At 38.4% G+C, this 27,501-nt stretch overlaps 1 protein-coding gene across 2 annotated transcripts in view; it reads right to left on the bottom strand.

Annotated features, from left to right (window-relative positions):
* The window catches only part of rab11fip4b (RAB11 family interacting protein 4 (class II) b), a 45,225-nt gene that overhangs the window by 5,918 nt on the left and 11,806 nt on the right, over positions 1-27,501 (bottom strand). The window contains exons 1-11 of one of the 2 annotated variants that reach the window (XM_061910387.1): positions 18,198-18,300; positions 12,876-13,105; positions 12,627-12,806; positions 11,624-11,758; positions 9,735-9,770; positions 8,077-8,176; positions 4,250-4,353; positions 4,036-4,176; positions 1,618-1,699; positions 1,349-1,486; positions 1,083-1,241 (exon numbers count right to left, since the gene is read on the bottom strand). In XM_061910387.1, coding sequence (XP_061766371.1) covers positions 1,083-1,241; positions 1,349-1,486; positions 1,618-1,699; positions 4,036-4,176; positions 4,250-4,353; positions 8,077-8,176; positions 9,735-9,770; positions 11,624-11,758; positions 12,627-12,806; positions 12,876-13,075 — 1,275 coding nt within the window. In that variant the 5' untranslated portion in view covers positions 13,076-13,105; positions 18,198-18,300. Of the gene's footprint in view, positions 1-1,082; positions 1,242-1,348; positions 1,487-1,617; positions 1,700-4,035; positions 4,177-4,249; positions 4,354-8,076; positions 8,177-9,734; positions 9,771-11,623; positions 11,759-12,626; positions 12,807-12,875; positions 13,106-18,197; positions 18,301-27,501 lie in introns of those variants that run through there. The other variant, XM_061910377.1, reaches the window with a different exon arrangement.

The raw sequence follows: 27,501 nt of genomic DNA, 5'->3' as shown, positions 1-27,501 counted from the left end.
ATTTTGGCTTCTCACGACCATGAAAATATAATATTAAAAAAACCCAAAACGAAACGATTAATTGCATTGTTCATGTAAACTTGTGGACTTGTGACGGGAACAGATGAGAAGCGAATGAATGAAAACAGAGTACATCCATTAGAAATTTCATGGCGCTGGACACTGGGAGCGACCAGGCCTCAGGTTGTTTTTTTGTTTTTGTTTGACTTCCTACGGATGAGAACAACAGCACAGCACACTTCCTCCCTTCACAATAATAGCACAGTGCACCACAACCGGTCTGAATGCGCTAAAAAACAAAAGTTTCAAAAAAGTACCATACACAATCATAATGTACTTAAAGCACTTATTGATACACTTACACAATTATGCTTTGACCTAAAATACTGTTCAAAATTGTCCTAAGATCTATTGCACCAATTAAGATTTTTTCATTTAACTAACAATTTAATACAATTTTATTTGACACAAAACCACACACTATGGTGGTAAAGTAATTGTAAAAGGTAAAAAAAAACAAAATTAAAAACAATTAAAACGGAAAATCTTAACTTTATTGTTTTTACATTGCTATTGTTATTTACATTTAGTGTTACTACTACTATTGTTATTATTTTACTTGTGGTGTATTAGTAATTAATTTACATCCTTTGAAAAAATATATATATTTAAAGTTGAGTTTTGGTGGCATAATGAATCATGTTTGCAAATTAATGAAAAATAATTGTGCAAATTAAGGAATAATTCATCGTGATAACAATATTGATCAAAACAATTCAGTTTATTATTCTTATCAAAATCTTCCAGCCCGAGTCTACTGACAAAAATAATAGTGTGAATGCTAACCAGAATGCAAGTTTTTTTTGTGTGTTTAGTCCAGAGTGTGAACGCACCCTGAGGTACACTCCTTGTCAGAGCCATCACCATCAACATGCCATTGACCCATCACCAGATTACAGACAGATTCACAGAGGTGTCATCCTGCATCTTATTTGCATTCCTTGCCTTTCAATGAGTCTTAAAATGTAGGCTAATCATGTAACATACTGCACAAATTACCAAAGGACGTATTTGCTCATTACCTGCTTGAGCCTCTTGACCTCGTACTCCAGCTCCATCTCCCTGGTCCTGTTGTTATAGTCTGCAAGACTGGAAGATGAGCTCCGACTGCGTCCGGGCCTCTCGGCCTCCAGTTTGAAGAGCTGCAAGTGCTCCAACTCTCGCCGCAGGTCCTCCATCAGCTACACAAAGAATCCATGTTACATCATGTTGTACAGTTTGTGGGATGTGCCAAAGTGGCACTGCGGTGTGTTTGTGCATTTGCTCGATATTAAATATTCAGTTCCACCTCCTGCATGGCTTGTTTCTCTTCCTGGAACTGCTGCCTGTTTTGTCTCAGTTTGTCCATCATTTTTCGGTACAGGTCCATTTCATCTTTCAGGCGCAAGCTGGTGTCCTCCAGCTTATCAGTCATCCTTTGCTTCTCCTGAGCACAGAGACATTAACATTTGTTTCATTCTCTTTCATCACACTACTCTAGGGTATGAGAAAAAAACATTATTTTTGTATATACAGTATGAGAACATCCACACAGAGATTCACAAAAGAGTAGCTCACCTCATCTAGTTTCTCTGTCTGCGTCTTCAGTCTGCTCATGTTAACATGCATCTCATTTTTCTCATCCTCCAGCTGCTTAACTCTGAAAGAATTAAACATGATTAAACATGCACCATCATCAGTTAATGGCACTCAACTCATGTTCTTCTGTACTAAATCCTGCCTGAACTTAGATCATAGAGGACACTTTCCATTTCCTACCGCTTGTCCCTCTTGGGGTTTGCGGCTGGTGCTGGAGCCTATCCCAGCTGCACTTGGGCGGAAGGCCGGGTACACCCGGGACAAGTCGTCAGCCACCGCATCGCAGGACCAACACAAATAGACAGACAACTTCACACTCACTTTCAGGTATTATTTCACAGCCTACCTATTTACAGGAGCTTGTCAATTTATCTTGACAACATTAAATTCAAAAGGGATTCAGGGTTAACACTTGTTTTAAACACTGTTCAACCATAAACAAATAATCTGTATTTACATTTAACAATTTACTATACTTAAAAAAAAACAGTAGTGTCAACTTATTCTTTGTCACGATACACTCTATCCATCTATTGCAACACATTATTTTCTCTTACTATCAGAAATTCCTGACAACTAAATACAGAAAGTGAACACACTTTTAAATGACAAAATTAAATAATTGATATATGGACGTTTGTTCATTGATGAAGAATCATCCACATCTGAAACAAGCATTTTTCGCACCTCTAGTTATTATTGTACCGTCCTGACTCCTGATAGAACTACATAGACAACCGAACTCTGAACATCAACAAAAACACAACAGGTAGTTACATTATGCACTAATATGGTAGATTACAACAATCATTGTCCTTGGTAACATTATATTTATAAAGGTTTTTGATTGATTGATTGATTGATTGAAACTTTTATTAGTAGATTGCACAGTACAGGACATATTCCGTACAATTGATCACTAAATGGTAACACCCAAATAAGTTTTTCAACTTGTTTAAGTCGGGGTCCACGTTAATCAATTCATAGTGCAATCATGTTACTATTTTAAGTAAGTCCTGGAAAAGTAACTAGTAATAGAACCGCAGTAATCACATTTCACAAGTAATTTGTCCAACACTGCATACCAGCAGTCTGTAGTTACAAAATTTCAGTAGTGTCTTTGGTCTTTTAACTACTTATTTTACAACTACCTTCTGTGTATCAAAATATCACTCAGGTATTAACATGGTCTGCTATCACTGCTTTCTTTGTACTAGAGATTGTCACAATATTTTCTATTCCTCTATTTATTATGTTTTCCTTTTAACCTATGCTATTTTTGACCTACTCTGTTTAAATTATTACATACACACTATTGTTCTTGTGGTACTCATTGGGTTAAATCTATGACCTATGGGACAACGTTTTGTGCCATTACATGTTTGTTACGTGTGCTGGTGTGAAAATAATTCCGTGAGTTTTTAAATATTAGTATTAAGGTTATGAAAGACGTGTATTGATTGCATCAATATTGTCATAAGCATCATTGATGGACATTAATCCTTGCAGGCCAACTTAACACCATACTGAAGCAAAACAGTCAGCTTTTGTGCCAGCAAGGATGTAAAAATTATATCCAAACAGTGGACATTTATCCATGAAAATATTGTGAAGCTGCGAAAGGTGTGTTTGATAACAAGGCAGCTTGAAGGAGATACCGTAGAAGTAAATTTTAGTAAGTATAAGTGATCAGCGTTTACATCTAGCTTGAACTCCGCACGCACCATAACAGAGTAGTGCAAGCAGAGTGAGAGTGAGCTGTCACTGTAACTACAAGTATGGAGGGAATATCCAACGGCCGATGCGAATATCCAACTGAAAATGTGAAACCAAATTCACCGCGGACGGCAGTCGCTCTACAATGTAAATGCTGAGCATAATTACATTACTTACTGCTGCAGTTGTTTGCAGTACATCCTATTTATTGTTTTTCAAACAATAGATCTAATTTCAAAGTCTACTTTACTTTTTAAAAGCCATGTTATATGGTCAAATTGTGCTGTTTTGAGGTGGGGGGCAAGCGCAGGTTTAATTGATTTCTATACATTTCAATGTTAGAAGATACAAATTTTTTGGGTTACGAACTCGGTCATGGAACCAACAGTTTATAAGTTGAGGTATTACTGTATTTGAAATCCAAACAATACATTTTCCCCTTTAAAGAGGACTATTGTGAACAGGCACGGCAGTTTTCCTGGCACAACTCTTTGCTCGCACACTGAACCAAGAAAATGCCACAAAGTCACTTTGTAGATGTGCCAGTTAATATTCTCAACTCAGGAGGACGAAAGCCCTCACATCGAAGAATATCAACAATCCGAGAGCTTTTCTGACACACGTATGTATGGAGCAATCTAGGTCTTTTACAAATAGACTGTGTTCACATGAGTTTCTTACCGGCTGTTGAGCAGCTCAATCTGTGTAGTTTTGTCTCTCTCCATCTTGCTGAAGGTCTCTCGATGTCGTCTCAGCTCCCCTTGCAGATTTTGGTCCTCCCGTGTCTCCTGGTCTTTTAGCTGTTCCTCAAGCTCATTAACCCTGAGATCATTTTGTCAATGTGATTGCTATTCCTATAAGGAACGACGTCACAACATCATTTTTCAGACCATACCTGTGTACTAAATGTGTGTTGTCTTGCTTCAACTTGGACTTGAGATCATCGTTGATTAAAATTTCATTCTCCAGTTCTGCAACCTTCCTTTCCAAAGACGATACCTGGCCGAGACAAAGACTTTGATTTACATTATGAGCTATGTTTAAAAAGTTTGTTAAAAAAAAATAAGGTATTAGGACTATATCTGCCACACTATGTGTTTTTTTTAAAGAAACTACAGCTGCAGCTCAATAAATTAGAAAATCGTGCAAAAGTTATTCGATTTTAGAGTTCAAACAGACTAAGTGGCCAACTTAATCCTCAGAAAGTTTGCAGTTCATTTGCTTATTAGAATGTGAACCAGTGGATTAAAAAACTAAAATTTTAAACAATTTTACAAAATTGAGATACTGAATTTTTTTTTTTTTAACTGTAAACTATAATCTTGAAATGATTAACAAAAAACATTTCACTCTGTATGTATTGAATCTACTGAGTTAATTAAAATGTTTGAAAAAATTGAAATTGACTAAGCTACAGACTGAAACTACCTTAACAAAAATGTTAACTAGTAGAAAAAAACCGAGCTACAAACAATAGTTTAGATTCAGAGATTTTCAAAGTATGGCACAGCATCTTGAAGAAAAATTAAGAAAATAGTTTCAAAGCCAGCCGTTTCAAGCCATCCATCCATCCATTTTCTACCGCTTATTCCCTTTTGGGGTTGCGGGGGGCGCTGGCGCCTATCTCAGCTACAATCGGGCGGAAGGCGGGGTACACCCTGGACAAGTCGCCACCTCATCGCAGGGCCAACACAAATAGACAGACAACATTCACACTCACATTCACACACTAGGGCCCATTTAGTGTTGCCAGTGCTTCACAAAAAGTGTGTTGGGCACACAGGGGCAGCGCAGTGAGGTGTCATGAGGTTGATGAGAAGAAAGCTGGACCGCCCGTATTAGCATCTTTATTCATGTTTTAACACTACACTAGCCTCCAGCTAGAGGGCAGCAGTGTTCGACTTATCAACAGGCTACATTAAAAAGGAATACACTAGCTAATGAGGAAATACTGCGATGAGGTGGCGACTTTTCCAGGGTGTACCCCGCCTTCCGCCCGATTGTGGCTGAGATAGGCGCCAGCGCCCCCCGCAACCCCGAAAGGGAATAAGCGGTAGAAAATGGATGGATGTATATAATATTTTCAAGTATAATAAGCACTTCATTTGAAGCAAGCTAGCTTGACACATACAGATGAAGAAATATGATAAAGTTTCTTAATAGTATTGTAATTCAGGGTGTGTGTAAAAACATTTTTGTCCCTGAGGGGAAAAATGACAAAATATACAGTGGTGTCTTGGCTCACAAGGACCTCACTTCATCGTTTTTTTGAGATACGAGCAGTGTCTCGGTTAATTTTTTGCTTTCAGTCGCGGAGGAACAATTTGGGTGACAAGCAATCTTCAGATACTTTTACACCGCTAGTCGACGTAGCAAATGCCATGGGGAACACCCATAAGTTCCGCCCAATATCCAATGTCTCACTCGATAGCATTAGCTACTGTAGGGGAAAGGCTAGCAGTAGATGTATAGCTAGACAGAATGAAACAGTACAAGTATTTTAAGTTATGGGCTTCATCACATAACCACTGTTCAAAGTTATTATTGATCATCTCAAAAGCAAAATACAATTATTGAATTTAGGTCTTATAGTGAGGCTGTAAAAAGTATCGATGGTGCAGAAAATTACACATGAAATGCTTTAGAGATTTAGATTTCAGGGAGTATAAGAGGCCTAAACTGTATTATACTCTCTGAAAGGGGGACTGCCACTTTGAAAACCTGGTCTATCGCACAATCAAATAGACCAACACCATTTGATCTCTAAAACACTTGTTGGAAAGCGACAATTGTTTTCAACACAGCAAAGCGGGAGTATTGAGTTTCAGGTGTTCATAAAAAAACAGTGACAGAAAAACGCAGTGTACAATGTAGTTCCAGTAACTATGACTTGAAACAACCATGTCGTCACTTCTTAAAACATCAATTATATTGGATTAGGTAGAAGGATTATGGATTAAATTTAGATAGTGCTTTTCTAGACACCCAAAGCACTTCACAGAGAACTGAGAACTCATCATTCATTCACTCCCCATTCACACGTTGTTGTTTTTAAGCTACATTCGTAGCCACAGCTGCCCTGGAGTAGATTTACGGAAGTGTGGCTGCCAATTTGCGCCTACCATCCCTCCAACCACAACCAAACATTCATACAGCAGTGTGAGCAGCACTGAAAGCAAGTTGGGCGAAGTGTCTTGCCCAAGGACACAACGGCCGTAACTAGGATGGCGGAAGATGGAATCGAACATTGAACCCTCAAGTTGCATGCATGGCCGCTCAACCATCTGAGCTGTCTATAAATATGTAATATTTTGTCCTTAAAATTGCCATGGCAGCCCTGAAATATCTACTTTAGTGGTCTATAATGTGAGTGGATCAGCCAACTTTTTAGCAGGAACATAGTTGCTGGTGTTACTGTTATGAGTTGTTATATAAAGAAGGTTATTCATCGGTTAGCAAGTTAATTCATGTACTTACGCTAACCATGTACTGCTTTGTTAAGTGTAATAAGTTGTACCGTAAATTACGGACTATAAGCCGCTACTTTTTATTCCTCAGCTTTGAAACTTATAAAACTTGGTTTATAAAATGGTGTAGCTAATTTAGGGATTTTTCTTTATTCACAGCCATAATGTTCTATGTACAACAAATAATTTTCAATAAACACAAGCAGAGACACTGTAAAGGTGTGTAATTGTTTTTGCTATGGCACCATCTTTTGGACAAGTTCGCTCACTGCAGGTGCTGCAGGGTAAACGCCTACAGTATTTCCTTGCGTTTTGTGTGTTGAACCGAAAGTACAAGTGCCGTTCCACTTTCAGGTCATCCATAGTGTTTCTGCTCGTATGTATTCTTCATTTATCACTCAAAGCAACATTTGTAAGTTTTACAATATAACTAACATTATTTCCTTGCGTTTTGTGCTTTAAACCGGAAGTACAAGTGCCGTTTTGTCTTCAAGTCATCCATAGTGTTTCTGCTCATATGGATTCTTCATTTATCACTCCAAGCAACCTTTGTAATTTTTACAATATAACTAACATTATTAATACTTTTTTGAGTGTCAATATTACAATGGCATTCTTTTTGTATTGTTTCAGCTCTACAAATTCTCAGTAAGTTCACCAAAATATTACCGTGGAGTCATTTTTTCTGTTGATTGAAGTGAAGTGAATTACATTTATATAGCGCTTTTCTCTAGTGACTCAAAGCACTTTTACATAGTGAAACCCAATATCTAAGTTACATTTAAACCAGTGTGGGTGGCACTGGCAGCAGGTGGGTAAAGTGTCTTGCCCAAAGACACAGGACAGTGACTTGGATGGCGGAAGCGGGTTCGAACCTGGAACCCTCAAGTTGCTGGTACAGCCACTCTACCAACCGAGCTATACCGCCCCATTGATTGAGCTGATTGGAGCGCTAGCTTCCACAGAGAGTGGGTCCTTGACGATAACTTCTGTTTTGTTGGATCAACCTTTTTACTCCTGTGTTAAAGGCATTGTTTGGAAACAATTAAATATCTTCTGCTTAATGTCCGGTGTGGCTAATACATGGAAAAATATTTTTTTCTTCTAAAATTCAGTAGGTGCGGCTTATATACCAATGTGCTCTATAGTCCGGAAAATACAGTAATAGGGTGTAATTTTATTACATAAATAGTAAATGTATGTAGCAAAAGTGTAAAATAATTTCCAAGTCTGCAGACATTCACATAGAATATACCTTCTCATTGATGTCGATGTCACATGAGTCAATGCTATCTCGGAAAAGGTCCTCCGTGCTGCCGTTGCTGCTACTCAAGTTGCTGTTATGGAGCAACTGCCTGCTCAAAACACACATAATAGATCTCTTTAGGGTGTTTGCAAGAGTGTGACTGGAACAAAAAGTGCAGGGCTGCAAAAGCGTCTTTCCAAGGAAAGGGAGAAAGATCGAGGACTCCACCAGAGGCTGGTGTCAATAGAAAAAGGGGCGCAAACAGAATTAAAATAACACACACTTTGCTTTAGCAGCTTCATAAAAAACTTGTTTTTATGTCGAAATGTGACATTTCAAAAGTGTCATTTCTGCCATTGAAGGACTACAGCTGTCTCACATTGCCAAACTCAAGAAGGAATTAGAAAGAGGAAGCTAAAGGAGAAACAGATAACGAGGGGAAGAAGGAACCAAAGCAGACAGAGAGAGAGAGGACAGCAGTGGCGTCAAGCTTTATATTGAATACATAGATCAGCTCTGACAGGCCATTTTCATTCTGTCACTATAAGTCAGTGGTCGGAAAAGGATACAAAACATTGCACCCAGTTCAGGCCAACAGACCGTGCAGCTGAGGGCGGCGTTGTTACAGAGCGTGCTCGCTTACAGGTCTTGATGTTTTTATTGGAATAAGCAGTTAGTAATTAACTGAATGCTTAAGTGCAATGGTGCAAAGAACTGTGGCGTGATAAAGAAGCAATAGATGCAAATGCTGTGGATAATTGCATACGTGGCTACTTAAACAAATAGCTAGCAAACTTTCCTTGACTCACTATTTTAAGGGTCATAGTATCTACTTTAAATGTTAATGTCCAGCCATACTCCAACCCTGAAACATAGGATAGGATAGACTATCTCGATTCAAAAAGTCTATAAAAAATAATATAAAACACATGAAAATAGGAGGGAAGCATTTAAGGACACAAAGGAGTAAATAAAAACACCTCCGGCGCCATTTTTACATACAGCAACAAAAGTAAAACGCACAGAAAACCTAAAAATGAGTTATGAATAATAAATACATATTGCGCACATATGATTGGATCATGCACATAAAAACAACACCACCGTTTCATTTGTCATTTATATTTATTTGGTATTCTGTTTCAGTACTAACGTATAATTATTTTCGATAAAATTTGTTTTGTGTATATATTTTTGGACGTCTACAACCAATTAGATTTACATTAGGTGCTATAGGAAAAACTGATTTGGTGACCACACTATAATGGGTTCAAACGTTTAATAATTTCCTTACTTCAGATATTTACAGATCACAATATAAGAATAGTGCATTTTTGGAAAACGAGGAAAGAAGTGCAGTCACTATTTTATGTTACCAACGAGAAACTGCAAGCTGGAATTTATCATGACCACTAACAGTAGTGATTCAAATTTTAAAGATATTTTGAATCCTTTAACACCACTTGTTTGATTATTTAGGGGAATCAAATGTGTAGTATATACAGTATTTGACCCTATATGTATAATTTCGAACGTTTAAAGAAGAATGATTGAATTGGATGAATGCCCTTTGTTGCGGGGATATAAACAGAGTCTTTAGTGAATTCCAAATATTAATTCCCACAAAGATAGAAAGACCCAAAGACTTAAAAAAGTGTGTTTCTTACCTTCCAAATGCTGTGCTGGAGATTTTCCTGCTGGGGCTGCACAAGACAAAAAAATGTGTGTAAGTGTTTCACAACTAAAGGATATAGTGTATATAACCCCTACTGGCCCTTTAAATAATGTTTGCTCAGGGAGGCTAATTTAGAAAAGAAGACCTTAAACGTCCTTATTTGAGCCCAGCTTTTAAATGATCCAGACACAAAATACTAAATATGTAGATGCTTCAATTATGACCACTTCGATTACAGTAACTGCAGATGATGAATAGATTTATTGTACATTAATTTTTCATTTCCCCATGCAATGTCTGTTTTAAGATGTCTCTTGAATTCCACTTTGTATGATCTTAAATGTCATTGATCAATGAATGTCCATCCATCCATTTCCTACCGCTTATTCCCTTTGGTGCCTATCTCAGTCCATTTTGTTCTAATCATGCTTTAACTCATGTTTTAACTACAAAGTAAATATGTTGGATTAAAGCAGTCTCAAAACAATGTTTGAGTCAGCTTTATGCCCACGTTGAATGGAGGATTGACATTTATACACACACGAACACACAAACGTAGAATGTACGGCAATTAAGGGCAACCCTGGATTGTGTTTCCATTAATAGCTTCCCTACTGAAATGCTTGATGAGGTAAGCGCTGTAGCGGCTATTTCAACTGGCTACCTCCTGTGCACCAAGCATAGTTCCAATACAACCACTTCAGAAGTGATGAAGCAGGGTTTAGTGTTACTCGTTGAGTAGACTGGGGGTCAACTTACACGGTAAACAACCATGTTGCTCCCTTGTCGCCATTAACTTCTTCATTCATATCACAGAATCGATTGACATAATACATCACTTCCTGTTCAGCTTACATACAGGCGGAAGTTGCAAACCTTCAAATTAAACTACAGTTACAATTACACCATAACTGTTTATTTATACTGCTTATATTCCTTGGTATTAAATGACATCACATTTTTCTTGTTATAACAAATCACATTAACACAATATGAATAATGCCTTTTGTAGCAAACTGTGCATCCAAGCGGAATAGTGAAAGCCTTATGTAATAATTAGCTTTGAAATTTGGATAAGTGCAAGTGAGTGCTTGCGAACAACGTCTTTGCCTTTCTGACCTCTGAAGTACACTAAAAAAACACTGCCTTGGTTTAAAAGCAACCTGTGGGGGGATTTGTTGATAAATATAACACATTTCCATATTAAATTAACCAACAGAACTACTTGGTTCAATTGAACCATATTGCTTTTCCTGTAAATTGTCATCACCTTGTTGGGTGATGAAGGTAGTGGGCATTTTCTATTAATTTAAATAGAAAGCAAATACATGTACTGTACAAAAATGTCAAGCCTGTTCTGGTAATATATAATTACTTAAATACTGCCTTAGCTATTCTAATTTCGACTGCCTCATTATGGGGTTTTCCATTATATGTTAGCAGCTCGCTTGCTTAAGTTTATTAATCAATCAAACTTTATTTACGTAGAATTTTTCATGCACAGACAAATGACAACAATACAATTGTGCTGTTTTTTTTTTTAAAAGATACATATTGTATAGTGGGAATGTAACTGTAATTAAAAGAAGACTTTGACTCCTGCTAAACCAGGGACAATTGACTTTCCTCCACTGCAGCATTGTCTGCCACTCGAAGATCGAACTTTACAATCTTATAAGCATGTATACTGTACATCATCGGACTGATTGACGAACAAGAATGGTACATTTTTGTGTATGGACTCTTTGGTTCAGTACTCGCTGACTAGTCGGCTATCAAAATAGTCATGCATTGCAGCCGTAACGTAAGCCTTAATAAGGATGCTCTGAAATGATGAGAAATAATACAGTGGGGGGGTTTATTTGGGTGTGTTTGTTTTACCTGTTGACTTTGAGGTTTTTGAGACGAGCCTCGAGGTCACTGAGCATGTTGACCTTTTTGCTGCACTGACAGCAGTAGAGGTCCATCATCTCCACGGGGTACTGTTCTCGCACCTTACGAGGTGTCTGGCCCGCACTGTAGACACACACACACACACACACACACACACACACACACACACACACACACACACACACACACACACACACATTTGCGAATCTCACTATGAGCCACTAGGGGTTACAAAAGTGCAAAACTGGATGATCAAACACACCTGTTTATTAATGAATTTTTCTTTCGAAACCCAGCCTATAATTACTTTTGCTCTATAAATTGTGTCTCTTCATGTCAATGAGGAAATGAAAAGTAAGAACCAGAGGCTCTTCAAACAGAAAGTCACAATTGCATTAAACTTGGTGTATCTATTATGAATTGCTGTTTTGTTTCAATCAGTTTGGAACAGTTAATTTTATCACAATGGTTGAATAAAAGCAGATATGGGACTATGGTTAAAATCCTAGATTTTGTTTGGTCTCAATGTTTTTCCAATATAACCATTTTCTTCAGTCTTTGTTTACTTGTGTACTTGACTGTACTTGTTACCTACTTCACATTAGACTGCACTTATTTTTTTTCCAAGCCCCTCCCTCCCCCTTAATATATGTCATCAAAGTCTTCTCCTAAATCCTTGGTCTCATTTGGAGTAAAAATCGCTTCACCAGCTTACTTTAAAGTTTTCTCTGCTTGGTATGCATGAAGAAACACGGAAAAGTTTTCCATTTTAATCGGTCAAGAGTCTTGATCGCATTAAGGAAAGCCACTGGTGAATATCAATGTGTTCCCGGGGGAGAAAGCTCTTAAGCTATGAGTCAGGTAATGACATTGGAGTTTAAGGAGCATGACTCTTACAGTTGTGTCAGATGAGACAGATCTTGTATTGGAACTAATTAGATTGTGCAGGTGTTGAGTTCTATTTTGTATTTCCTCTGAGGCATTTTCTGACCTCGATGGCACAGATGATCCATGATCAGAGTATCCGTTGGTACGGTTCTCGTCGTCCGGATAGGGGCTGCTGGGAGCGTAGTCACCGTAGTCCTCAAACTGCTCCTCATTCAGAGAAGCCGAGGAACGTGTCGACAGGTCAGAAGTGACGGAGTTGCTGGTGCCGCTTGTCCTGACGGTACTACAATGTATGCTATATAAGAAAACAACCTTATCTTGATTTTCAAACAAGACATCTGATGTAACGTACTTTTCAGAGGTGAAGAAAAGATCGCCCAAGATATCTTCCTTGTCCCCCAGTCTGGTTAGCCCCTCTGAAGTGTCAGAGCCTTGGGTGCTCTCCACAGCACTGTCTCTATCTGAGTCTCTCTCCTTGCCTTCGTCCTCCTCCACGTCTCCAGTAAACAGTGGGCTGTTATGGCCGATGTCAGGATAGGCCTGTGTACACATGATGATCGGAAGCTGTTCCTCCTCGCTGTGCTGGAGGATGATAGGAAGAGAGATGGTATATGATTGTTTTCAGTCTGTGATCATCAAATAAACCATAGAGCAGTCTAACTCCATTGAAATGATTTATCACAATAAAAGCACCTTTTTCTGGAGGAAAACCAAAGTGCTCAGAATAATGTTTATTCCCTTAATAAAGGCGATCAATTTTGCTTTTCCTCTTTTTTGACCTGTAAATGTTGTCGTAATGTCAGACACTGATGCAAACGTGTCAATAAGGGTCATGCACTTGGAAGTGAGCCCTGCTAGCAGTTTTAGAGCGTTTGTTTTATCGTTTTTTAAAAGTCGGGTCACCGATGTTTGCCGGACGTACTTACATGGGTATGCCCATATAAATGTTATTGCCCAGCCCTCTCTCCTGCTCTGATTTGGGATTTATGTTTCTGTGTGCTACTCCACTGCTCGGAAGTCAACAGGAGTGTGAAAATCACGGCGGGGTGGGATCGGCGTGACGCGTACACAAAGGAGGGCCGGGGGGGTGTTGGTGTTAATTACACTGACTGTTTTTACTCAATGCAGAAAATGAAGCGTTAAAGGTTTACAAAGCTTTCAGTGAAGGTAATCGTCTGTACTTTGTAGGAGTCCAAAAATCAGATGGCTGAAAATGAAAAGGTCCTCTTAAATATCCATCCATCCATCCATAAACCGCTTCTCCCTCTCTGGAGGCGGAGTACGCCCTAGACAAGTCACAACGTCATCGCAGGGCCAACACAGATACACAGTGACATTTACATTATGGTATACAGTGACATTTTCTAAATAGATGCATTCGTAGTCTGTAGATATTTTTGTTATTTCTTAATGTTGCAGTCATTAAACATATGTTTTTAAAAAGGGACCTACAAAAACAAAACCAGTGAAGTTGGCACGTTCTGTAAATCATAAATAAAAACAGAATACAATGATTTGCAAATCCTTTTCAACCTATATTCAATTGAATAGACTGCGAAGACAACATACTTTAAGTTCGAACTTCTAAACTTTGTTTTTTTTTTGCAGATATAAGCTCATTTGGAATTTAATGCCTGCAACATGTTTCAAAAAAGCAGACATAAGTGGCAAAAAAGACTGAGAAGGTTGAGAAATGCTCATCAAACATCCCACAGGTGAACAGGCTAATTGGGAACAGGTGGGTGCTATGATTGGGTATAAAAGCAGTTTCCCTGAAATATTCAGTGATTCACAAACAAGGATGTGGTGAGGGTCACCACTTTGTAAACAAATGCGTGAGCAAATTGTCGAACAGTTTAAGAACAACATTTCTCAACGAGCTATTGCAAGGAATTTAAAAATGTCACCATCTACCGTCCCTAATACCATCAAAAGGTTCAGAGAATTTGAAGAAATCACTGCACGGCCTTCGATCCCTTATGCGGTACTGCATCAAAAAGCGACATCATTAAGTGTGAAAGATATCACCGCATGGGCTCAGGAACACTTCAGAAAACCATTGTCAGTAACTACAGTTGTTCGCTACATCTGTAAGTGCAATTCAAAACTCTACTATGCAAAGCGAAAAACATTTATCAACAACACAGGGTATGGGGGTGTATTAGTGCCCAGGGCATGGCTAACTTACTCATCTGTGAAGGCACCATTAAGGCTGAAAGGCACATACAGGTTTTGGGGTTAAAAAACGTATTCGGTTGTTACCATTTACTGGTCAATTGTATGTACTGTACTGTGCAATCTACTAATAAAAGTTTCAATAAATCAATTCAGAGCGTTGTTAAAAGGAAAGGCCATGTAACACAGTGGTAAAAATGCCGCTGTGCCAACTTTTTTTCAATGTGTTGCTGCCATTAAATTCTAAGCTAATGATTATTTGAAAAAAAAAAGTTTCTTAGTTCGAACATCTCATCTTGTGTTTGCAGTGTTTTCATTGAAAATAAGTTGAAAAATCGCAAATCATTGTATTCAGTTTTTTTTTTTACGATTTACACAACGTGCCAACTTCACTGGTTTTAGGTTTTGTAGTATGAAAAACCAACTTTTCTTTCCTATTGGTACATGTTTTTGTGGATTTCGGCTCTGCGTAAGTCCAGAAAATTTGAAATCAAACCATTGAGGCATAGCGGAGATATCTATTATTTTGCCTTCTTCTAAATGTTGCCTTTGTCACGCCATATAGGGTAGAGGTTTATCCAAAGAGCTTTGGGCGAGTCTGTTATTATTTATTCAGTTGTAATACAAAGTAGTTCCTTGTTTTGTATCCTCTCGCTGTAGAGCAGAATGGCTCGTATATGCACATGCATGCTCCGCTGTTGCCATTTGTAATAAAAAAGTAACATAGAGTTCAAACTTATATCTGTAAGTAGACTCCAGATGGAAACGCTAAAAACTACAACATGGCTGACGAGGAGAAAACAAATGGTGTGTACCATTTGTACTGAGAAGTCGGAATTTCCGAGTTCTTAGTCAGAATTTCACTGGAACGACCCTCGAGGTTGGATTTCCGACTCGGAAAGTCGGGACATTCTCTCCACCCCCGAGTTTATTTCAAATATGGCTGCTCTGGATGTAAAAAATGATATCCGCTTCTAAAATATTCGTTATTAGCACTTCTGATGAGTTTTTGTCGCAGTAAATCAGCCATATACAATTTATTGTTGTAAGTTTGTGGATGTAACGTCACTGTAGTTTAAACTACATTTATTTCATGTTGTATATACGTTCTACATTGCTAGCAATAACGCATGGCTTTTCTCTTCATCCACCGTGTGTGAAGGTTGCAGAAAGAGTGCATATATTCCCATAAATATATACTGTACAGACAAGGAAAACATGAAAATAGCTTTCATGAATGTGGTCATCTTGATTTCTGACTTTGTAACTGAAACGCTCTCAACTTGGCTTTGACATCATTCCGAGCGCCGATTTCCCACTCAGCAGGTAAATGGAACACAGTGGAGGCACGTAAATAAGACCGGTGGGTGCATCCCGAAGAGACAGTCAGAAAGTCACCTGAAGATAGTCTATAAAACATAATCCATGCAAAATATTGACCAAAGAACCATCATTACATGCTATGTACACAACAATATATTGTTTTAAATGTAAAAAATAATATAATAACATAATATGACCCCTTTAATTGATGTATATAGTACAGTAACTATTTGTTTTTACTTTCTAAATTATACCATTTCTGGATATTTTAGTTTTTTCTGCCGCATATTATTAATTAATTTTGTATTTTCTTAATATTTTTGTAATTTTTTTTTTTAATGATGCATTCATTGGATATTTTTTCATGATGAAAATGCTGGATGTTTTTTTGATTTATTAATGAATGATTAAATTATTTTTGAATTTAAATTATGCAATCTTTAGGTAGCTGTGTTAAGAAAACCACAATTTTAAAAGTGGGTAGTTTTTTTAGATCATAGTTTAAGGAAGATTACGTAAATCCCATGCCTGTGGGAATGTTCTTCCTTCAAGACACGAGGTTTGGAATTGTAGCGGGGTTAAAAAGGTTGACGGGTCAAAGTTCACAGGTCCTGCCCCATTACAATAAAGTCTTCCGATCTAGTGTGATTGAACAAGCCTTAACCCGGTATGCCTGAGAGGCTGAAAAGCAGCAACGCAAAGGGGGAGGTTATGTAAAGACGTGATGAGAGAGGAAAGAACAAGTGATAGATAGGCTGCTAAAAAAAGAAAGGAGGAAAATGAAGAAAAGCAGCAAAGTTGTACAACACCAATGAAAAAGACTGAAAACAGACAAAGGAGAAAAAAAGTAAAACATTTTGCAGGTTGGAGGAGTAAAATATTTATTGTAGACTTAGAAAATACAGGTCAATACTGCTTAAACACTCGATTAATCGTTTGTGTGTAACTAATAAAAATGTATCTAATTCAGAATGCATGGAGTGTCCGGAACTTCAAATATGCGGACATATTTTTCTGCCTGGCCACCTTAATAGAGAGTGGTGTTATGTGCTGCTATGATATGTATGATGGTAAACAGCGAGAGCTTTTTGAATTAAAACATTAATGCGCACATGTTAAAAGTGCAAATTCAATACTGTGCATTTACTAGAAAAAAATAATTACTGATATGACAAGGCAGGCAAGCTGCCCATTTTGTTTATTTCAACTATTTTCCATAAAATACGCATGGAGGCTATGAAGTGTATTTTATCTAATTACTCAATTGATCAAACAAACTAAACAATATTACTAAAATAATCGATAGCTGCAGCCCAATTGTCAACATAGGCTTGACCAATTCAAAGTACTAGTAGAGTGGAAAAAGAAGTTTACTCTATATTGAAGCTTTTAACATATATATCTGATTTAAGACACCTTAAGACTTTGAAAGTTTGCGAATAAATAGATTTGATCAAAAAAGTATTAATCTCACAGTGATTCCTGAGCCATTTTGAGAGATGAGGATGTCGCGCTAGGAACCAAAGATGCCTTCTCAATCAACAACAATGCTAAACCTCCCTGCTTGGAATTCAGCATCAAGGGTTGGAATTGGGGGTTAAATCACCAAAAATGATTCCCGGGCGCGGCCACCACTGCTGCTCACTGGTCCCCTCACCTCCCAGGGGGTGATCAAGGGTGATGGGTCAAATGCAGAGAATAATTTTGCCACACCTAGTGTGTGTGACAATCATTGGTACTTTAACTTTTAACTTTAATCAAGCCGACTTTGCGAGCGCCAATAACGATTATTTTGGGAAAATTATGATCCAGAACCTTATAATTTTGAGCCCGAACACAAAGAGGATGAGCATTAAGTTTTAGAAGACAAATTATGGATACAGTTTCATTGTGACACTATCATCCGCAGCATTGCTAGGGGCTGAACATACAAACTAACCATAACAAAACAAAATAAAACAAATACTGTAATTGGGTTGGAATTGGGGGTTAAATCACCAAAAATGATTCCCGGGCGCAGCACCGCTGCTGCCCACTGCTCCCCTCACCTCCCAGGGGGTGATCAAGGGGTTGGGTCAAATGCAGAGGACACATTTCACCACACCTAGTGTGTGTGTGACAATTGTTGTTACTTTAACTTTAACATACCAAAGACTATAAAAATGGGACCCATTACCTCCTGTTTGGCACTCAGAATCAAGGGTTGGAATTGGGAGTTAAATCACCAAAAATTATTCCTGGGCGCGGCCACCGCTGCTGCTCACTGCTCCCCTCACCTCCCAGGGGATGATCAAGGGTGATGGGTCAAATGCAGAGAATAATTTCGACACACCTAGTGTATGTGTTGCAATCATTGGTACTTTGACTTTTTTCACTTGACTTAATATTTCCACTCTCGCTGCGATCTCGACAGACGGGACACTCTCATAATCTCGTTTAGATGAAGAATTAATCACAATTCTCACGAAAGGTTAAAAAAAGGTCCTGCAGGAAGCGTCTTTTGGAGTCTTTTTTGCCATCATGTGGGGATATTAAAGTCGAGCAACCTGTCAGACCATGGCCACATTTGTCTACTACAATGCATGAATTATTATCTAGAATTTACTTTTAGCAAGTTTGAGACTCAGCAAAAGCATCCGCAAGCTTATACCGTACAAACAACAGCAGAGTAAGCGAGTATTAGCTCACTGCTATCAATGAGTGGCTAAAATAGTTTGTCTCCGTTGGCGCTTACACTAACAATATAACTAATATTTGGTTCATTTTCAGGTCATGACATGTAAATGGAGTCTTGTTGGCGCTTTCTGTATATTTTTAGAAAGAGTATAAAGAGTGCAACAGAAGACCCTAGATCTGTTGACTTAATTTATTTGCGATTTTGAATGCATACAAAAAGCATATGTGACCTTGACTTACATGAGAAATATTAATGATAAACACCAACTGGATATGGTTTAAATAGATACAATGAAACAATTTAGCACGAAAAGTCAACTTGTTTTTCCACTCTACTGGTAGTTTAAGTGGGATGTTCTGCATTACAACATGACACTAAGTATTTAACTATTGCATTGAATATGCTAATAGTTCTGTCTGCAACAGGAAAGCAACTTAATGAAGTTGTATCTGGAAACCAACATAATACTGGAACGGCAGCATTTCCTTGTTGAGATGATAATTACTCTAAGGATTTGCTGTAGGGAGTAATCACGAGGAACGAGTGACACTAAGTGCTGACTGCAAGCACAAATACAGTACAAATATTTCTAATTTTTTAATATAGGTGAGGCAGGTATGTGTTCTTTTCGTTCACATGTTGCAGCATAGATGAAAGCTGGAGCTGGCCTGTCCCGATACGAATATCACTGCAAAAACACTGTTGATTGCGGATAGACATTAGCCATTTTCTAGCTAGCCATGTTTTAAAGCACTTCTTGCTGAGCGGCGTTCCAGTGTTACAGCTTCACCTTTATCGCTAAAGTTTTTAAGCCAAAATTCTCCCTTTCTGTTTACACACTGTGTGCGTTGCCAAACATGCTTCTCTGCTTGTAAAAACAGAAATGTCACAACATGAGGATGATGCATAGTCATACTTGTAAAAAAAATAAAATAAATAAGGATACTGGTATTTTTCAGAGGCAGTTTAGTACCAAGTTTTTTTCACAATACTTAATTAGAACCGGTATACCATACAACACTACATGCACGCAAAAGCCAACTTTGTTTATAATTAGGGGTGGGCAAATTAGTGCGTTAATTATGAGTTAACTCATCAATCTATTAACGCCGACAATTATTTTATCGCACATTTGCGTATGTTGTTTACATGCTTTTATTTTGTTAACGCCTTTTCTTAACAAGATGGGGTCGCCCGGCGTCGAGGGGCTCTTGGTAAAGATGGAACATTTGGCAAAAATACCGGACAATTCTGCAAATTTCATTGCTGGCTTACAGCGTGGTCACTCCGGGATCAATTCTGAATGTGGATAGATCGGGCCGTTTTGGACTGAATGACGCGTGCTTGCTAGACCGGCTAGCTAGCATGGGAATACTTCGCCGGCTACATCCAGCGGCCTGTGAAGCAGTGGAGTATATGTGTTGTCTGTCTATTTATCAATAATGCAGACGAGGCGTATTGGCTGAGTTCTTAACGTTTGCTTTCAGAGCGTGCATATCACAACATACAAGATGCCGTCATGGCGACACAACCTATACCGGGCTACCGCGCATGCTCGTCACTCCTGTTGCATGCTGGGTAGGGTAGTTCTTTTATTCCCTGGCTCATAACATCACAATATAGTACCATGTATATGATGCGTTCAGTTTATCAAAGCACCAAGCAAACAATCGGAAAATTCCCATCATATCAATTCCTAGATATGGTCATAATTATTTTAAGTGCACTACGCAGAATAAACACAACATTATTAATATTGCTACTACGGATAATTTGATCAAAAATTCCCTAAAACAGCCCACTACCTGTAATATAGGTTTTTTTAAACATAAGATCCCTGATAAAAAAAATCTTTCTGCTGTTACCTCAGAAATTGCCTGTTCAGATGTTATGATTGTGGCTCAGAGATTTGTATGTAGATTATATTTATTTTCCATAACAAACAGGATAACTTAAATACCCTGGCAGTGGTAGTAATAAGCTTAAATGTTTGTATTGACATTTTTTGAGTTGATTTTCATAAAATATGCTATTTAACTGCTACTGTTTAACAAGGACTGATTTAAATTGTGTTTGCACAACAAATGTTTTGGCGCTTTTGTTCATGTGGGGGAATATTCCAATAAAGGTGCACTACACACTACTTTTGAATTCATTATTGGGCTTTGCGTATACAATGCAGTTAATCGCGATTAATCAGAAATAGTGCGATTAACTTCGATTAAAATTTCTAATCGTTGCCCAGCCCTATTTATAACACATGCCTCTGGCACTGTGGGTGTATCACCGTTAAACAGCATTGTGAGTTAATCCAGAAAGAAATTACATTAAGTGTATGTGCATTTTTGAGAGTGTTTGAAACAAAGCGACGAGCATTGTTAAGTGTTTTGACAATGTAGCCAATGTGCAAGTGTAAACCAGCACAATGATGTAAAGAATATACCGTCGATCTTTTAGATTCAAACTAGAACTGATATAAATTTGCAACTTCAGTTTGTGGTCCAGTTAATAACTCCTAAGCAGTCCATCCAGGATTCTGCGCTATTTTTCTGTGATTGTTGGAGCCAAAAATAGCTGAATTTGCAGCAGCTTTAAGGCTTATTTTTTTTCCAATAACAATGAAATAACTTGTGATGTAATGAATTATCAAACATTGAAGTGTTGCTCTTATCTTTAACCTTAAAAAAAGCACAGGATTTCAACAAAATTAGAAAAACACGATTGATATTTTACTCGTTTATATTCCAACGACTTAAAAGTAGAAACTAAATGCCAGTAAAAGCACATAGTCAGAAAACATTGTCAAATTACCGTATTTTCCGCACTATAAGGCGCACCTAAAAACTTTTTCTCAAAAGCTGACAGTGCGCCTTATAATCCAGTGCGCCTTATACTGTATATGGACCAACATTTAGCCACAACAGGTCTCACAACTATGGTAAGCAGCGGCCGGCTTCATTTTCCCCCGTAGGAGAAGAAGCGCGCGGTGCATGCTGGGATGTATGACTGCGCCAGGTGTGCCGTTTTCATTTCCATTTGTGTGATTATGTAAAGACCCCAAAATGGCTCCTATTGAGAGACATGATTTCAGGAAAGCAGGAATTGTCACTGAACTGCTAGACAACAGCAGCGACACTGACTCCATTAACGTCTCGAAATAGTGCAAAGCAATAACAATATATCAATAACTCAACGTTGCTCAAACGTTAATGTCACACAACACACAAAATAAACATGTGAAGCTCACTTTATTAAGTTATTCCTCATCCACGAATCCCTCGAATTCTTCTTCTTCAATGTCCGAATTAAACATGCCACAAGAGGTCTCGCAACAACAGTAAGCAGCCGCCAACTTAGAAGAAGCGTGCGGTGCATGCTGGGATATATGACGTCATTAATGGAGTCAGTGTCGCTGCTGTTGTCCAGCAGTTCAGTGATAATTCCTGCCTTCCTGAAATCATATCTCTCAATAGGAGCCATTTTAGGGTCTGGATGTAAACACAAATGGAAATGAAAACGGCACGCCTCGCGTATTCATATATCCCAGCTGGGGGGAGCGAAGTCTGGGCTTCTCTGTTTAAGCTGCTGCCCCGGCGACCCAACTTCGGATAAACGGAAGAAACTGGATGGATGGAATGATATTAATAATTACTTACAATTAAAGAAACACCACCAAAAACTTCCTTACTGGGGACGGCGTGGCGAAGTTGGTAGAGTGGCTATGCCAGCAATCTGAGGGTTACTGGTTCAATTCCCACCTTCTACCATCCTAGTCACATCCGTTGTGTCCTTGAGCAAGACACTTCACCCTTGCTCCTGATGGGTCCTGGTTAGCGCCTTGCATGGCAGCTCCTGCCATCAGTGTGTGAATGCGTGTGTGAATGGGTGAATGTGTAAATACTGTCAAAGTGCTTTGGGCTCCTTAAAATGGGTAGAAAAGCGCTATACAAGTACAACAATTTACCATTTTACTGTCGGTTTTGGCACTCACAAGTTGCAGACATTCTCATTGTATGTTTTACGCTTATAAACATTTATGTGTCTTCCAGCACATTTACCCCTGCATGTTAAGAGCATTTGTGAACTGATGAGTGTGCTATAGCAGTAATTTTTGTTGATAAATGACAGACAATGAGCAATTGTCATCATACTTCAAATGCTCTGTAATGTCTGGCTTAACAAATTTGCATCTTTACTAGGTCCTCATTTCAAATGAGGATACTGTACGTTCTTGAATGATAAATATATAAATACATGTAAACTATGAAGTGAAGACAATGGTGGGTTGCAAAATGTTTATAAACTGAATTACCCAGAAAGCAGAACCAGAACCAATATACGGTCTGATACGCATGAAGACAACAATTGTGCCTTTTGAGCAATAGGGAGTTCATATAGAGGTAAATGTTGCGATATACACAGGAAACAAACATGAGTCTTAATCGGGCGCAACCTGAGGGTCCCTGGTTCAATCCCCACCTAGTACCAACTTCGTCATGTCCGTTGTGTCCTGAGCAAGACACTTCACCCTTTCTCCTGATGGGTGCTGGTTAGCGCCTTGCATGGCAGCTCCCTCCATCAGTGTGTAAATGTGTGTGTGAATGGGTAAATGGGGAAGTAGTGTCAAAGCACTTTGAGTACCTTAAAGGTAGAAAAGCGCTATACAAGTACAACCCATTTATCATTTATCATTTAATTGGACAGTTGACTTGCATGTTACCAGAGTAGTGGTCAAAAGCAAATTTGGCAAATTGACACTGATGGGTCAAAATGTGCGGAAAAGTTGTAGGCAATGGACAAGGTTGCAAGGTCACGTACAATTAACAGGAATTGGTTAAAATTGGCGCAATCGCAACATCACAGGGTCTTGGAGAGACTGCCTATAAGGATGTGTTTACACGTGTAAACCGGTGACCTGGTCCGGATAAAATTACAATTTGATCAAAAGATAGTGTGAGAGTTTTTACATTTGGGCTTAATTGTAACATGTTCGCGCACGGGACAAAACTAAAAACAGAATTTTGGGTCCTCGTTTGATGCACACCAGTGACTGGATAACAGCTAAACTACCTGTACTTTCAGATGAATCGTAACCATTGTGGATAGAACGGTATGCTATAAACATGATTTGGTACAAACCTTCCGCTAAGGCAAAATCCTAGTCATGCAAAATTATGCCCAGCTATTCAATTCCTTCATACGCAATGCTTGCAAGTTTGATGTGACCTTGATCTGTAATACATGCCTGGCAATAAATAAATAAGTTTGGCAGAAAACAGATGGGCATATTTAAACATAAAGTAATGGTTTGTATCAAAGCAACAAAATAATTAATAATAGTGTGTTTTGTTTCACAATACTGTATTTCAGAATTATGTTTTGGGACTTACTTTGATTTTACGGTCAGAGTTTGGTTAACTGTCAATACAGAAAATGCAACGATAAAAAATTTGCAGAATTCTGGCAGTCAATTCTCAAATGAATACAATTCTAAAATAAAAACAAAAAATAAATAGATGTATACAATATATTACACTTCTTTACTAGGGAAGTGAAAAATGTGACGTATTTTATTTTAAGGAATCAAATTTGTTTTTATTGCCTTAAGTACAGCATTAATAGTTCCGGTTTGTAGCCTTGTTCCTGTTCTATGTGCTGAACAATACCCAAACTTCAGGGGTAAATAAATGAAGGAATGGAAAATGTGTCATCTTTGTATCATGTAACCTTCGTTTAAAAAAAACGGCATTACCTTATGGATGGATGGATGATGGGGTTAAAAATTAATTGTATGTGTGCATATATTTCTGTTGTGTAGATTGAGATTCAGAAAAGGCATTACAGATAATGAATGTGTACTGGTGGTTCAACACATTGCACACAGGTAATGATAACATGAATGTGCAAAAAAAATATCAAGTGTCTCTGTAGTAAAAGCCCTGTATGCACGCAAAATCCCTACATTGCAATTGCACACTGTGTTAGTAGATCATACGCAACACGCCCACTTACAGTACACGCCATTTAATTTTTTTGCACATGATGGTTAGCGCGTGGTATTTGGATTTTAATAAATCGGGCCCTTAGTGCCAGAGTATATCAGTGAATGACCTGAGATATCAACTAACATTGATCAGAGGGATCCAGAAGGCTTTGATTCACTGTGAGTCAGCATAGCAAAAGAGAATACAGACTGAGATGAAGGCTGATCGATGCAGAGAAAAGAGGATCCACAGATGGATGCTAGAGAGCCAAAATAAAGATGACCACATGAAATGAAAATGCAGCAGAATTAAGATAAATCTATGGATGTCCCAGCAAAGGACTGTTATACATATGTATCACGCCATATTCCCACTCCATCTTCTCTTCTTAGCCACCGGGCAATTTAAATGTTGCCAACACAAAATATTCTCAAGTGTATTTCGTGTAGCGTTTCGGCTGTGATGTTCAGCTCTCGCTGTTGCCAGTGGGTGTTTGTGTCATCTCACATCCCCTCTGTGGATTCAAGTGGAGGCTGCGAAACTCACAAATGTTCACACTGAAACTGAAATATTCCTCTACATAAAAAATAGTACGAGATAAGGTCATCATGTTTTCAATCACTGCAACTTTTCCCACGACTACCTGCATTTGTGTAATTTAACTATTCTACTCCTGAAAACACGGATGTTGCTTGTGCTGTTACTATTATGACAAATACATCACAAGGTAGTGCCGCCATCAAATTAAATAGGTCAGAGTGACTTGAAATTTTTCACACAGCTCATAAAACCCACTGGAACACCATGAATTCTGGTACACACTTTTAGGGGACTGGCAAGCATATGTTTGTAAAATTTGAGCAAGATTGTTTGGAAAACATGGCCGCCATTTAGCAAAGGTTCACAGGGGCACGGGCAGGACCTAGTAGCTAATTGGGCATATGTTATTGGCCATCTGTAAAATGATTAAAGAACAATGTTTAAAAATAAAGAAGGAGTCCAAATGTGGCTTCAGTAGCACTTAGGTCAAAATCACTAAAAACTACAACAAGCAAATTTTGAAAATACATTCGAGTATGTAAATAAAGTGACTAAACTCTAAAAATAGCTTTACTTACAGCTTAGCTTTTTTGTAATTACACAATAATACAAAATAATAAGCTTATCATATTGTGAAAGAAAGCATCTATGGAACTTCTGGTTATCAATGCTAATTAAAAAGACACAAGCAAAGAAAATTATAGATGTGTTCAATAGATTCCGCTCTGTTACATCAGTGAGGAATATTAGGCGCTGTTGACTTTGGACACCAAATAGGATTCTAATGCCTTCAAGTAAGTGACACAGATCGGATATTTTTTTCAGTTGAAACGCTCCAAAGCGCTTCAAATCTGATATTTTCGCATCAGATTTCAGCCACATTAGAAGGTAGCCCAAATCTGATTGGAATCTGATATTTTCAAATGTGACAGCAGGTCTAAACGGCAAGGCGACCTGTTTGCGACTTTTACATCGTCTTTGGTCGAGCCATGTCATTCGTGTGTGCAGGAAAAGACGTGGGTTGTCTCGATACGAATATATTGGAACCGAAATAAACTGAACTGAACTAAACTGAACTAAACTGAAATATGGCTGCCCTAATCTTACGAGAATTCTGTGACTATGTAATTAGAGAGTACTGTTCGCGTTTGCGACTGACGACACAGCAACATAGACAGCACCGAAAGAGTTTACAAACAATGCACCCTTGGATATTAAATCTGAAGTGTGGTTAACGTTTGGAACCAAAGAATGGTCTGTTGGATAAAAGTATGGCAGCGATGAAGTAGCGGCAGCACGACTAATCCGAGCACTCACCTAATGTGACGGCATGGAGCAAGAAGGCGATGAGGGAGCTCGGGGATGCTAATGCTAGCAGACCTACAATAACTGATTTGAAAGACTTTCAGCTCCAACTTAGCGAGGTAATTACATCAACTACTACACTGTTCATGAGGTATTTATAACAAGTACCGTTTTTTAATTGGGTCGGTCCTTCTGGACCATGAAGATTCTGGACAAATGATACTGCCTCCGGTATTTTTTTATCCAGCTGATTGTCCAAATTATGACACGCTGTCACATTCGGTTCAGCTGCTGTTGCATACAGATAACACATTAGCTTGGATTAATTACAAATAAGAAGCAGCACCACACAAAAGATTGTAACACAACAATTATTCCTGAAAGGTTTCAAGTTAACAACACTTAAAAATGAACAACACTTTTTGGGGAATATTGTCACATCACGAGAGACACTTCCCCTGTCATCATTTTTAAATTGGAGGAGGCTGATTTCAATAATTTGAAATCGCATAAAGGGAAGAAGATTAAGAGCTATTCAGTAGGATTTAAGGTCCTAGCTATTGAATATGCTAAAAAGAACAGTAAGCAGCTATGTTTTATTAATATACCGTAGCTGCGTGTGTGAAATATGAGTCATTAAATGACTCCCGCCTCCTGGTGGTAGAGGGCGCTAGTGATCCTTCTTGCGACTACTCGGCTGCAGAAGAAATGACAACAAGTGCAGTGATATGTGTTGGGAACGGATATGACGCGGGGGTACACGACGGACCTTTTAGGATGTAACACTACTACTTTATGCTGGCTATGTAAACAAACGGGATGAACTAAAGCATGTTCCTGTCATAAATACCAAGTGTATTATTTGTACAATAAGACTTCATGGTGGCAGCGGTGGGATAAAGAGATCACCCACGGAGCAGAACGAGAGGGGGAGTTGTCCGAGGATAATTCTATCGTTGCCCATACTACACGTG

Source organism: Nerophis ophidion, linkage group LG01 (genome assembly GCF_033978795.1).
Source record: "Nerophis ophidion isolate RoL-2023_Sa linkage group LG01, RoL_Noph_v1.0, whole genome shotgun sequence".
In the NCBI taxonomy this organism is placed as follows: Eukaryota; Metazoa; Chordata; class Actinopteri; order Syngnathiformes; family Syngnathidae; genus Nerophis; species Nerophis ophidion.
This window is presented reverse-complemented; position numbering and strand designations above follow the sequence as displayed.